The sequence below is a fragment of the Emys orbicularis genome, chromosome 8 (assembly GCF_028017835.1).
Source record: "Emys orbicularis isolate rEmyOrb1 chromosome 8, rEmyOrb1.hap1, whole genome shotgun sequence".
NCBI lineage: Eukaryota > Metazoa > Chordata > Testudines > Emydidae > Emys > Emys orbicularis.
The window spans coordinates 2,172,741-2,186,192 of record NC_088690.1 but is presented as its reverse complement, the minus strand read 5'-3'; the positions used below and the strand labels follow the sequence as shown (position 1 = coordinate 2,186,192).

The following is a 13,452-nucleotide window of genomic DNA, read 5'->3' as shown; positions in this document are numbered from 1 at the left end:
GTAAGAAATATTTGTTTTCCTCCCATTCTTTCAGTTATAGTCATTTGAGATGACACTTGTGAGAACAGTAGGTAAAAAGTTTTCAGACACAAGTGTGATTTTCAAGTTGGTGACTAGGGCAAAGAGTTCAGGCCCTTAACCCCAGTACCTTATCAGAATTGATGATGTCCTTCTTATTGATGGTTCCCGTGTTCTCTGACTCCAGACCCCCCAGCTCCAGAATATCCCGCACGTCTGCGCCCGTCGCCATCTTGCTCTCTATTGAAAGAAACACAGCGATTAAAACAGGAGCCCTATGAACGGGCATCCACAGGGCATATAGGCAGATTGTCCTCTGTAAAATTAACCACTTTGCTCATCCTCCTCCCATGTACAACAGCCCTTGCCACTCTTCCCCACAGAGCAAACAGACCAAGTCATTCAGCCTTGTTCAGCAGAAACAGGGCTTTGGAGCAGAGCCTGGAGCTGGAGCGCGGAGCAGCTCCAGAGCAGTAGGTTTTTGCCTGGACTTGGAGAGGAGCCGGAGCACAGCTCCAAAGCCCTGATATTTGATTCTAAAATGGACTTTATTCTTCAGATGCTTAGCAATAGAAAACGAGGGATACCAGTGCGGGGTACCTGTTCCTGGAAAAGAACATAAGCATCACCATACTGGCTCACACCAAGGTATTTCTAGCCCAAAAACCTGTCTCTGAAAATGGCCAGCACTAGATGCTTCAGATATCTTAAAAATAGCCAAATTATTTTGACAAGGAGGACAGAGGTCAAGTCTAAAACTACTGACAAGCTGAGGAAAAAAATGACTTTTCCAACATAAAATAATGCAAAATTTACCAAATATTTTCAACTTTATATATACTGCACCAACGGAGATGCAGCCACCTCTGGTGTGGCGCCAGCTGTCACACAGTGAAAAAGGGGACATTTCTAGCCAAATGCTCTCTCGCTATCATGACAGTGACCCCACTGGATCTTTAGTGCCCACACAGAGCAGAGAAGGACGGCATTTGTAAGGTCTTATCCAAAGCGCCACACACAATAAAGTGCCTGGAATTCTACTTATTTATTGTGGATCCAGGGCTGTTGAGATTTGAACCAGTGGTTCCAGGGAGACTAGCCATCTCAAACCTGATGGATAATCCGCTAAAATATCCCCTCTTAGATCTTCATCTCCTAAGAGTATAAAAGATTCCCACGGATGACTGCTCATCCGTTCAGATACCCAGCCAGTTAAGAGAGGATGACTTTTATTAGAGCACATTCCTCACAGGCACCAGTATGGCTGTGCTGCTTTCCCATGGGCTCAGTAAAAATAAACTTTTCAAAGAAGGAAAATCCTGGTAAATGAGAAGCTGCCACTTGCCCAAGTGGGATGGGGTTTGAAAATCAGTCCTGTTACCTGCCCGGATCCCAGACTTCCACTCTGTACAGACCCCCTCCCACTGCAAAGGCTGCTAGTGCTGACTTCTCCTTGGGATTTACCTACAGGAGAAAATGCAAAATGACCCCTCAGTCACAGCCCAGGGGTAAAACTGGCTGGGATTTCCCTAGGGGGCTGAGATGGCGATTAAGGCCCTTTGGGTCCTGGTGGATCCATTTTCAAATCATGATGGGATGTTTTTCTAACAGATCTGCCCTAGGAATTCTTGGGGGCAGCTAGTCAGACTTGATCAGAATGGTCCCTTCTGGCCTTGCATCTGTGACCTCTCAGGGCATCGCAACTGGATACAGATTCCCCAGGGCCCACTAATCCCTGCCCCACCTGCCCCACCTCAGGAGCCATCAGAGCAAACTCCCTCAATCCCTGCCCAGAGACCCTATGTCCAGCCCCAACCCCCCAGGGCCCCAACCCCATCCTCAGACCCCCCCAGCCCCTCCCCCCAGGGCCCCGACCCCAGCCTCAGACCCCCCCCAACCCCTCCCCCCAGGACCCCGACCCCATCCTCAGACCCCCCAGCCCCAACCCCCCAGGGCCCCAACCCCATCCTCAGACCCCCCCAGCCCCTCCCCCCAGGGCCCCGACCCCAGCCTCAGACCCCCCCCAACCCCTCCCCCCAGGACCCCGACCCCATCCTCAGACCCCCCCCAGCCCCTCCCCCCAGGGCCCCGACCCCAGCCTCAGACCCCCCAGCGCCGACCCCCCAGGACCCCGACCCCCTCCTCAGACCCCCCCAGCCCCTCCCCCCAGGACCCCGACCCCCTCCTCAGACCCCCCCCAACCCCTCCCCCCAGGACCCCGACCCCATCCTCAGACCCCCCAGCCCCGACCCCCCAGGACCCCGACCCCATCCTCAGACCCGACCCCATCCTCCCAGCGCCCCCCTCTCCCACCTGGGCCGGTGCCACCCTAGGCAGCGCAGCCGGGGCAGGTGTCACAGCAATTCGGGTCCGACCCGAGGCACTTCCGGTCTCCGCCGCTACGAACCGGAAGTGCCCGGAACGTGAGCGGAACCGGAACGCGGCGCCCGCCCGCTCCGGAGCCTGGGCCGGGCCCCTCAGTCCCGGGGGTCCCGCCGAGAGAACCTGGGTCCCCCCCGCGGGCCCGACCCGGTGTGAGCGCAGCCAGCCCGGGACACGCTCCGGCCCCCCGGCCAGCGGCTGAACGCGGCGGCTTTCAGTCCAGCGCATGGAGCGATCCCAGCGCCTAGCGCCGGCCGGGCCCCGACAGGGCAGAGTCCAGCCCCTGCCTTCACTCGCAGGGCCAGGGACTGACTGTGGCCCCCCAAGGACTGAACTCCCACCCCGGGGTTTAGCAGCCAATGCACCAACCCCTGAGCTCTCCCTCCCCTCCCCCTCTGGTTTGGGGGGGGCTCTGCGGCCTGGATCCTGGGGGCTGGCCAGCCCCTCGCGCAGCTCCGCGGGGAGCAGCCACAGCCCCCGCACACGTGGGATGGAGGGTGACCCGAGGTCCCGATTTTATAGGGACAGTCCCGATTTTGGGTCTTTTTCTTATATAGGTTCCTGTTAGCCCCCACCCCCTGTCCCAGTTTTTCACACTTGCTGTCTGGTCACCCTCCTGGAGAGTCACGGCGGCCAGGCCCCTGCACTCATGGCTTAGGGACCAGGTACTCGGCGTCCTACCCTGTCTGCTGGCGGAGGGAATGGGCTGCTCAGCGGGACCCGCCGCTCCGTACCGCTAGGGGGTGCCCTTGCCCTTCCCTGTCCTCTGTACAGTGGGAGACCGAGCTGCTGGCCTTACCCGCAACAAATGCAGAAAGTGTCCAAGCTGCTTCTTATGAGGAGCTCCTCACATACTGCTTCCCTTGCCCCCCGCCCACCTTTGCTGCCCTCCTCCCTGTTTTCCATAACACCCCTCCATACTGCCTGTACCCACACCCCTGAGCCACTCTCCCCCTCCCCCCCCCCCCCCCGCACACTCCTGTCTCAGCTACCTAATGGCCAAGCACAGCAGAAGGAGTTAAGGGAACTAACCTGGGCTTACATTTTCATAGAGGATTTCCTGGAGCCCCCCATGCTATAAAAACTCCAGGGGGGTTGAAAATATTTACCATTCCGGACGGCTCTGACTGAATTTAAGCCCTGGAACTAGCCCTGTAGGAAGCCACATGAGGTTGTGTCTTTAGCACCATTCACTGATTCCATGTTTCAGAAATAGTGGCTCAGATCTGCAGGGGGCACTGGGAAATGTGACCCTTGAGTGAGACTGGGTGTTACTTCACTTCATGCTGCTGTCTGCCTGGCCTTTGCATAGCTCAGCATGGCACACCGCAGCCAGCGCTGTGTGAGAGAGAGGCCCTCTCTTTGGTCAGATCTGTGTGTAGTTAGACCAGTATATTATATTAGCAAAGCGCTCCTAATGTGGACACAGCTTTCACCAGCAAAAGTGTTCTTTGGGTGGGATAGCTTATTCCAGCCCCACTTGCTGCGTGGTCTACATAGAAGTTTTGCCAACATAGCTGGGGGGAGGGCAGGAATCAAACCCCTAGCTGATTTAGCTATGCTTGCAAAAGCCCCAGTGTAGGTGCCTTTTGTAGGTATGGCTTGTTTCATTTGGGGAACTGGTAAAAGCTTTGTCCACACTAGGGGCTATTGCCAGCATAGTTCTGTCAGTCACAAATCACACCCCTGACCAACATAGCTATGAAGGCAAAAGTTTGTAGTGAAGGGACCAAACTCTGTTTATTCTGGTGGGGGAGACACAGATAGAGCTAGGAGGAATTAGAGGGGAAATGAAGGCAGATTTTATATATATATATATATATATATATATATATATATAAAAAAACAATTGGAGAAAAGGGGAAGTTGATAGGAATTAATATAAACCAGAAGCTAGGAATTGCAGAAAATTGATAAGGGAAGCCAAGGGACACAAGGAGAAATCTATGGCCAGCAGAGTTAAGGACAGTCAGAAGGAGTTTTTAAAATATAATAGGAACAAAAAGAATCCTGACAATGGTATTGGTCCATTAGTAGATGGAAATTGTAGAATTATTGATAATAATGCAGAAAAAGCAGAAGTGTTCTGTATTCAGGGAGAAAACAGATGATATAGCCTCATCATCTGGTGATGACAATACTCTTTCCCTTCCACTAGTATCTCTGGAGAGTGTTAAACCGCAGCTACTAAAGTTAGACATTTTTAAATCAGCAGGTCCAGCTAACTTGCATCCAGAGTTTTAAAAGAGTTGGCTGAAAAATTCACTGGACTGCTAATGTTGATTGTCAATGAGTCTTGGAGCCCTGGGGAAGTTCCAGAAGACAGTTGATGTTGTGCCATTTTTTTTAAAAGGGTAAACAGGATGAGCCAGGTAATTATAGGCCTACCAGCCTGACATAAATTCCTGGCAAGACAATGGAGCAGAGAATACAGGACTTGATTAATAAATAATTAAAGGAGAGTAATCCTATTAATGCCAGTCAACATGGGTTTATAGAACACAGTTCCTGTCAAACATTATTTTTTATGAGATTGCAAGTTTGTTTGAAAAAGATAATAGTGTTGCTGTAATATACTTAGACTGCTGTAAGGCATTTGACTTGATTCGGCACAACATTTTGATTAAAAAGCTAGAAGGATATCAAATGAACATCGCACACATTAAGTGGATTAAAACTGGCTAACTGATAGGTCTCAATATGTAACTAAAGGGCAATTGTCACTGAGCAGGTCTCTTGGTTTTTTGCACTATGCTATTTAACATTTTTATCAGTGACCTGCAAGAAAACATAAAATCATCATTCAAAAAGTTTACAGATGACCCAACAACTGGGGAAGTGGTAAACAATGAAGAGGACAGATCACTGATTCACAGAGATCTTGATCACGTGATAAATTGGGAACAAGTAAACAACATGCGTTTAATGTGGCTAAATGTGAATGTATACAACTATGAGCAAAGAACGTAGGCCATGCTTACAGGCTGGGGGACTCCCTCCTGGGAAGCCGGGACTCTGAAAAAGATTTGGGGGTTGTGGTGGATAATCAGCTGAACATGAGCTCCCAGTGTGATGCCATGGTCGAAAAAAATAATGCAATCCTGGGATGCATAAAAAGGAATCTCAAGTAGGAGCAGAGAGGTTATTTTATCTCTGTATTTGGCACTGTGGTACAACTGCTACTGGAATAGTTTGCCCAGTTCTGGTGCCCACATTTCAAGAACGATGTTGATAAATTGGAGAGGGTTCAGAGAAGACCCACAAAAATGGGGGATGCCAGCATAGAATCATGGAGATGTAGGGCTGGAAGGAACCTCAAGAGGTCATCTAGCCCAGCCCCTGTGCTGAGGCAGGACCAAATAAACCTAGACCACCCCTGACAGGGGTTTGTCCAACCTGTTCTTAAAAACCTCCAATGGTGACGATTCCACAACCTCCCTTGGAAGCCTGTTCCAGAGCGTAACTCCCCTGAGAGTTAGAAAGATTTTCTGAATCCTACTATCTGACCTAAATCTCCCTGGCTGCAGGTGAAGCTCATCACTTCTTTTCCTACCTGCAGTGGACATGGAGAACCATCAGTCACTGTGCTCTTTATAACAGCCCTTAACCCCATCAGTTTTCTATTCTCAAGACTAACCAGGCCCCATGTTTTTAACCTTTCCTCGTAGATCAAGTTTTCTAAACCTTTGATCATCTTTGTTGCTCTCATCTGGACTCTCCAATTTATCCACATCTTTCCTGAAGGGTAGGGCCCAGAACTGAACACTGCTCTAGCCGCGCCTTCACCAGTGCCATGGAGAACGGGACAGTTACCTCCCGTGTCTTACATACAACACTCCTGTTAATACACCCCAAGATGAGATTAGCTTTTTTTGCAACTGCATCTCATTGTTGACTCATATTCAATTTGTGATCCACTATCACCCAAATCCTTTTCAGCAGTACGTAAGAACGGTCATACTGGGTCAGATCAATGGTCCATCTAGCCCAGTATCCTGTCTTCCGACAGCAGCCAATGCTGGTAATGAACAGAACAGGGAATCATCAAGTGATCCATCCCCTGTCGCCCATTCCCAGCTTCTGGCAAACAGAGGCTAGGGACACCATCCCTGTCCATCCTGGCTAATAGCCATTGATGGACCTATCCTCCATGAATTTATCTAATTATTTTTTGAACTCTGTTATAGTCTTAGACTTCACAACATCCACTGGCAAAGAGTTCCACAAGTTGACTGTGCGTTGTGTGAAGAAATACTTCCTTTTGTTTGTTTTGAACCTGCTGCCCATTAATTTGGTGACCCCTAGTTTTTGTGTTATGAGGAGTAGTAAATAACCCTTCCTTATTTACTTTCTCCACACCATTTTAGAGACCCTCTATCATATCTCCCCTTAGTCATCTCTTTTCCAAGCTGAAAAGCACTACCACCTACCCAGTTATTCCCCATTTTGTAGTCGTGCATTTTATTTTTTCTTCTATGTGTTGTACTTTGCACTTGTCTTTATTGAATTTCATCTTGTTGATTTCCAATTCTTCAGTTTGTCAAGATTGTTTTGAATTTTAACCCTGTCCTCCAAAGTGCTTGCAGCCCGTCCCAGTTTGGTATCATCTGCAAATGTTGTACACATACGCTCCACTCCATAAGTCATCTCTTTTCCAAGCTGAAAAGCACTACCACCTACCCAGTTATTCCCCATTTTGTAGTTGTGCATTTTATTTTTTCTTCTATGTGTTGTACTTTGCACTTGTCTTTATTGAATTTCATCTTGTTGATTTCCAATTCTTCAGTTTGTCAAGATTGTTTTGAATTTTAACCCTGTCCTCCAAAGTGCTTGCAGCCCGTCCCAGTTTGGTATCATCTGCAAATGTTGTACACATACGCTCCACTCCATTATCTAAATAATTAATGAAAATGTGGAAAAGTATCGGACCTAGACTAACCTCTGCAAGAGCTCCCTGGAAACATACCCCCCCCCCCCCCCGTTAGACAGCGAACCATTGATAACTACTCTGAATATGGTCTTTCAACCAATTTTGCACCCAACTTTATAGTAATTTCATCTAGACCACATTTTTCTAGTTTGCTTATGAGAATGTCATGTGGGACTATGTTAAAAGTGTTGCTGAAATCAAGATATCTCATAACTACAGCTTCCCCCATATCCACTAGGTCAGGTCAAACAAGGACATTAGGTTGGTTTGGCAGGATTTGTTCTTGACTCCTAATAGTCATGCTGGCTATTCCTTATATGCCTAGTATCCCTAGGCACTTGCAAATTGATTGTTTCATAATTTGTGTCCAGGTATTCATAGAATCACAGAATATCAGGGTTGGAAGGGACCTCAGGAGGTCATCTAGTCCAACCCCCTGCTCAAAGCAGGACCAATCCCCAGACAGATTTTTGCCCCAGATCCCTAAATGGCCCCCTCAAGGATTGAACTCTCAACCCTGGGTTTAGCAGGCCAATGCTTAGCTGACCGGTCTATAATTCTAGGGTTACCATACGTCCGGTTTTTCCCGGACATGTCCGGCTTTTTGGTAATCAAACCCTCGTCCGGGGGGAATTGCCAAAACGCCGAACATGTCCGGGAAAATGCCGGCCGGGCACTTCCCCTCCCGCGACTGCTCTGCTCCTCCCCTGACTCTTCGGCTCTGTTTAAGAGCCGAGCTGCCCGAGCGCTATGGGCTTCAGGCAGCCCCCTTGCCTCCGGACCCTGCGCCGCCGGAGCCCGGGAGGGGAAGTGCCCGGCCGGGGGCGCAGGGTCCGGAGGCATGGGGGCTGCCCGAAGCCCGAGCGCTACCGGCTTCACGGTTTGCCGGTCAGCCTCCAGACCCTGCGCCCCCGGCTGGGCGCTTCCCCTCCCAGGCTCCAGCTGCGCTGGGGAAGCGCCGGCTGGGGGCGCAGGGTCTGGGGGCTGCCCGGCAAACCGTGAAGCCGGTAGCGCTCGGGCAGCCCTTTTCGTGTGGCTGGGAGTGGGAGGGAGGAGGGGGCGGAGTTGGGGCGGGGAAGGGGCGGAGTTGGGGCGGGGTGGGGGTGGGAAATGGGCGGGGCCAGGGCCCCGTGGAGGGTCCTCTTTTTTAATTTGGTAAATATGGTAACCCTAATAATTCCCCAAGTCCTTTTTAAATGGTTTGACTAATAGCAGGAATTTCTTCCCCCCTTCTCCTCCCAACCCTCTTCACTGTCTTTGATTGAAACTTAATCCAGGTGGATGGTGAATACACAGAACCTTTACTCATTCCTCCAGCAAGCGATGCCCTAGGGTAGAATAATAGAATATCAGGGTTGGAAAGGACCCCATCTAGTCTAACCCCCTGCTCAAAGCAGGACCAATCTCCAGACAGATTTTTGCCCCAGATCCCTAAATGGCCCCCTCAAGGATTGAACTCACAACCCTGGGTTCAGCAGGCCAATGCTTAGCTGACCGGTCTATAATTCCCCAAGTCCTTTTTAAAGCTAGGCACTATGTTTGCCCTTCTCCAGTCCTCTGGGATCTCACCTGTCTGCTAGGAATTCTTTCAAAGATAGTTGCTAATGTTCTGAGATTGTTTTAGCTATTTCCTTGCATACCCTGGGATGAATTTCATCAGGCCCTTCCAACTTGAATACAGCTGTTACCTAACTATTCATTAACATGTTCTTTCCCTATTGTGGCTTGCATTCCTTCCCCCTTAATGTTAATATTAATTGTGTTAAGTACCTGGTCACAATTTACCTTTTTAGTGAAGATTGAAGCAAAATGGGTGTTAAACACCTCAGCCTTCTTGGTATCATCCATTGTTAGCTCTCCTTCCCTGCTAAGCAGAAGACCTACACCTTCCTTTGTCTTGCTCTTGCTCCTAATGTAGTTATAAAACCTTTTCTTATGGCTTTTTTATGTCCCTTGCCAGGGGTAACTCATTTTCAGCCTTAGACTGGCTGATTTTGTCCCTACCTGCTTGTGCTGTTCTTTTGTACTATTCTCTCGCAATTAGTCCATGTTTATACTTTCTGTAGCGTTCCTTTTGATTTTTTTCAGGTGATTAAAGAGCTCCTAATGGAGCCTCTTGCTATTCTTCCTATCTTTCCTTTGCATGGGGATAGTTTACTGTTGCATCTTTAATATTGTCTTCTTGAGAAACTGCCAGATCTCCTCTATCCCTAAGAATTTTTTCCCACAGGACCTGACCTACCAGTTTGCAGAGTTTGTTAAAGTCTGCTTCTGGACATCCGCTGCCCTCACTCCTTCCTTTCCTTAGAATCATGAAATGTATCATGTCATGGTCACTTTCACCCAAATTTCCTTCAAACTTCAGATTCATGACTAATTCTTCCCTGTTGGTCAGAATCACATCTAAATTGGCTGCCCCCTGGTTACTTCCTTCACTGCCTGAACCCAACAGTTCCAACACATTCCAAAAACTTACTGGCCTTTCGTGTTTTGCCATTTTGCTTCACCAGCAGATGTCTGGGTAAAGTCCTCCCATGACTACCAGGTTGCTGTTGTTTGTTCTAGAAATGCCTCCTCCACCTGATTCGGTGGGCTGTAATAGATCCTAACCATGACAGCGCCCCTGGTTTTTCCCCTTTTATTTTCAGCCAGAGACTTTCAACTGGTCTGCCTCTCCCGTCCTGCTGGATCTCAGAACAAGTGCATCATTCAACCTGCCACTCCCCGGTGTTCCTTAACAAGCTGTACCCCTCAATACCAACATTCCAGTCCCGAGGCTGAGCCCATGAGATCTCGGTGATGCCAATTAAGTCATAATTTATATTATGGACTAATTCATCCAGTTCTTCCTGCGTATTCTCCAGAGCTTGCGTTTGTCTACAGACATTTAAGATGTTGAGCAGATTCCAACAGTTTTCCCTCTTGTTGCTCCTATGACCCTATTGTAATTTTCCATTTCCCCCTCCCACAACATTCAGCCCTCTGTTAAGGTCACTTTTTTTTTTTTTAATAGACCTACAGGTGGGTTTTTGTCATCTGCCCCCTTTGACCCGATTTAAATTCCTCCTTTTAGCACATAGTACAGCTGTGGGGTGGGGGGTGGATTTTTCCATACTCCTGACCAATATGTGTGCCAGGAAACCTTTGCAGCATAGACCTGGCCTTAGATTGTAAGCTGCTTGGGGCAGGGCTGGGCTTTGTACAGCCCCTGGCATAATGGGGTCCTGATCCAACCCTAGGGCTCCTAAGCACTGCAGCAAAACAGAGCAATAAGAAGGATAAATCCAGATAGGCCCGTGGTGTCGGTTGCCTGGGCCCCGGGCTGCTCCTGACCCCTGCGGCATTTCAGGCTGCAGATTCTCAGCTCTCCGTTGAAAATGGATGTTTCCATCCAGCCTTCGCAGTTTCAAGGGGGGGGGGGGGGGGGGGGAGACTTTCAAAATGTGAAGTGAGTGTGACTAACCCAGTGAGGTTTGCCTGAGACTGCAGCCAGCCTGGAAAAATGGCTCTACAGACTGAACTGCCCTGGTCCTGAGCGGTTTTACTGGGGTGCCCAATGGTGACATGGCAGCATTAACCGCTTCCTTGCTGATCCTTCAGCAGCTGGAAGGGGTGGGGGTTAAGCCCCCTGTAGAAGTGGGGAGTTACTGCAGGAAGGGAGAAAGGCTGGGGAAAGACGAGAAGCAGAGGGGTGCCCCTGAACTGAAGTTGAGCAGAGCTGCACCATCACGGCCCTGGCGCTTTGTGCATCAGTGAGGGGGCTGCGGTGCTCTGGAAGCAGGCAGGGGGCCGAGGTGTGTGCCTCAGACTGTATTTAAACCTGCATTCAGCACAGGTGAGTTGGCCCCGCCCTGAGACCTGCTATTTAGTTCAAGCTGCTTTTCATTCATGGACTGATTGAATCACTTCAAGCTAAACCAGGCAGGTGCTTTGAAATCCCCACGGCTGCTGGCTGCCATTGTATAACACCCGTGAGAAATTAACCAGTTTCTGTTCCACTGATTGACTGGCTGATTGCTTCACAGCTAGGGCCAGTGCGGGATCCTTGCCTGCCCTCTGTTCCACAGGGCTCCCAATTGACTCAAGCCACGTGGCTGCCTTTGCTTCCTGGGCGTGGCAGGGCCTGGCCCTACATGGCCTAACAGGCCCTGCAACCCTCCGCTGAGGTGGCAGGTTCTGGGGCAGCTTTGTTTAAATGAGAAGATCATAGAATCATAGAACTGGAAGGGACCTCGAGAGGTCGTCTGGTCCAGTCCCCTGCACTCAAGGCAGGACTAAGACCATCCCTGACAGGGGTTTGTCTAACCTGTTCTTAAAATCCTTCAGTGACAGAGACTCCACAACCTCGCTAGGCAATTTATTCCAGTGCTTAACCACCCTGACATTCAGGAAGTTTTTCCTAATGTCCGACCTAAACCTCCCTTGCTGCAATTTAAGCCCATTGCTTCTTGTCCTATCCTCAGAGGTTAATAAGAACAATTTTTCTTCCTCCTCCTTGTAACAACCTTTTATGTACTTGAAAACTGGCATCATGTCCCCTCTCAGTCTTCTCTTCCCCACATTAAACAAACACAATTTTTTCAATCTTCCCTTATAGGTCATGTTTTCTCAACCTTTAATCATTTTTGTTGCTCTTCTCTGGACTTTCTCTAATTTGTCCACATCTTTCCTGAAATATCAGTTGCACATACACAAAATGGGCAATGACTGCCTAGGAAGGAGCACTGCGGAAAGGGATCTGGGGGTCATAATGGACAACAAGCTAAATATGAGTCAACAGTGTAACACTGCTTCAAAAGAAGTGAACATCATTCTGGGATGTATTAGCAGGAGTGTTGTAAGCCAGACACAAGAAGTCATTCTTCCGCTCTACTCTGCGCTGATTAGGCCTCAGCTGGAGGATTGTGTCCAGTTCTGGGCGCCACATTTCAGGAAAGATGTGGACAAATTGGAGAAAGTCCAGAGAAGAGCAACAAAAATGATTAAAGGTCTAGAAAACATGACCTATGAGGGAAGATTGAAACAACTGGGCTTGTGTAGTCTGGAGAAGAGAAGACGGAGGGGGGACATGCTAACAGATGAAGGGGTTTAGGCACAGATCCTCAAAGAGAAATCAACTGGAGTTAGTCATCTAAACCCCTGTGGGGATCTGGGCCGCACTGAACTGAATACAAAAGTGCAAACCCCACCAACCCTTTGAATATTCCATTCCAGTCCCTTTACCTGCCCCTAGCATTTCAACATGCTGCCTGGTTTTGTGGTGGCCCCACAATTGTGTATCACAGAAGGTGGGGAGGCAGTGTGGGCTTGTGGGCTAAACACAGTAGCTGGAGGTTCCTGCTAAAGGAGCAGCAGTGAAACACTTCCCAGCCTGTTGAGATAAAGGGGGCAATTGGCACCCCGGGGTTAGTTCTGGCTCTGTGCAGACACCCCTGCACTGCTTAGAAGGCAGGTTTGTAAAACAAAAGCCCAGGGTTCCCTGCACTGTTTCCCCAGGCCTGGAATCGTGGGCTCCAGGGCACCCAGATACAGACCATGTCTCCAAATACTCAGGCAAGCTGGGCCATTGCCCAGCCTCAGGCCCCCAGTTTGAACCCCACTGGAGCGAGCCCTTATCTGAGTGGCTGACACTGAGGTGACACTCCTCGGGGGGGGGGTCTGATCTGGGTAGCCCGGTAGCATGGCGGACGGGTGACAGGCCCAGCTCTGCTCTTGGATTTGGGGTCCTCACAACCCTTTTGCTCCGAGCCACCAGGCCGTTACATTTTGCGGTTGCCTAGTGAAAGGGGCGGGTAATAGGATCTGGGGGACGATGAAGGGGCCTTGTGAATGCTACCCCCCAAGTGAACTTGACCTAACCCCATTAACCCCATTACCTTCCCCCCCCCCCTCATTCTAGGGGCTTGTGGAACAGAGGGTATCTTGGGAGGCCATGTGCATTTTGGGGCGGGGGGTGTGTGTCCCGGCCTGGATACCCATGTTGGAAAACACCCACACACGTACATGCACACACCCATGTACACATACACATGTGCACACACATGCACACGCTGCAGGTACCATTCACCAGCCCTGATGCTTGTGGGCCCACTGCAGGAAGTGTCTGGTGCTGCCTGTCCAGT

General features: G+C 49.8%; 1 protein-coding gene across 1 annotated transcript in view; it reads right to left on the bottom strand.

Moving 5' to 3' along the window:
- The window catches only part of DMAP1 (DNA methyltransferase 1 associated protein 1), a 48,444-nt gene extending 46,065 nt beyond the window's left edge, over positions 1-2,379 (bottom strand). Inside the window, exons 1-3 of the mRNA XM_065409458.1 lie at positions 2,332-2,379; positions 1,400-1,482; positions 149-258 (exon numbers count right to left, since the gene is read on the bottom strand). Of these exons, the coding sequence (XP_065265530.1) occupies positions 149-250 (102 nt within the window). The 5' untranslated portion in view covers positions 251-258; positions 1,400-1,482; positions 2,332-2,379. The remainder of the gene's footprint in view (positions 1-148; positions 259-1,399; positions 1,483-2,331) is intronic.
- Positions 2,380-13,452: the final 11,073 nt, after the last annotated feature.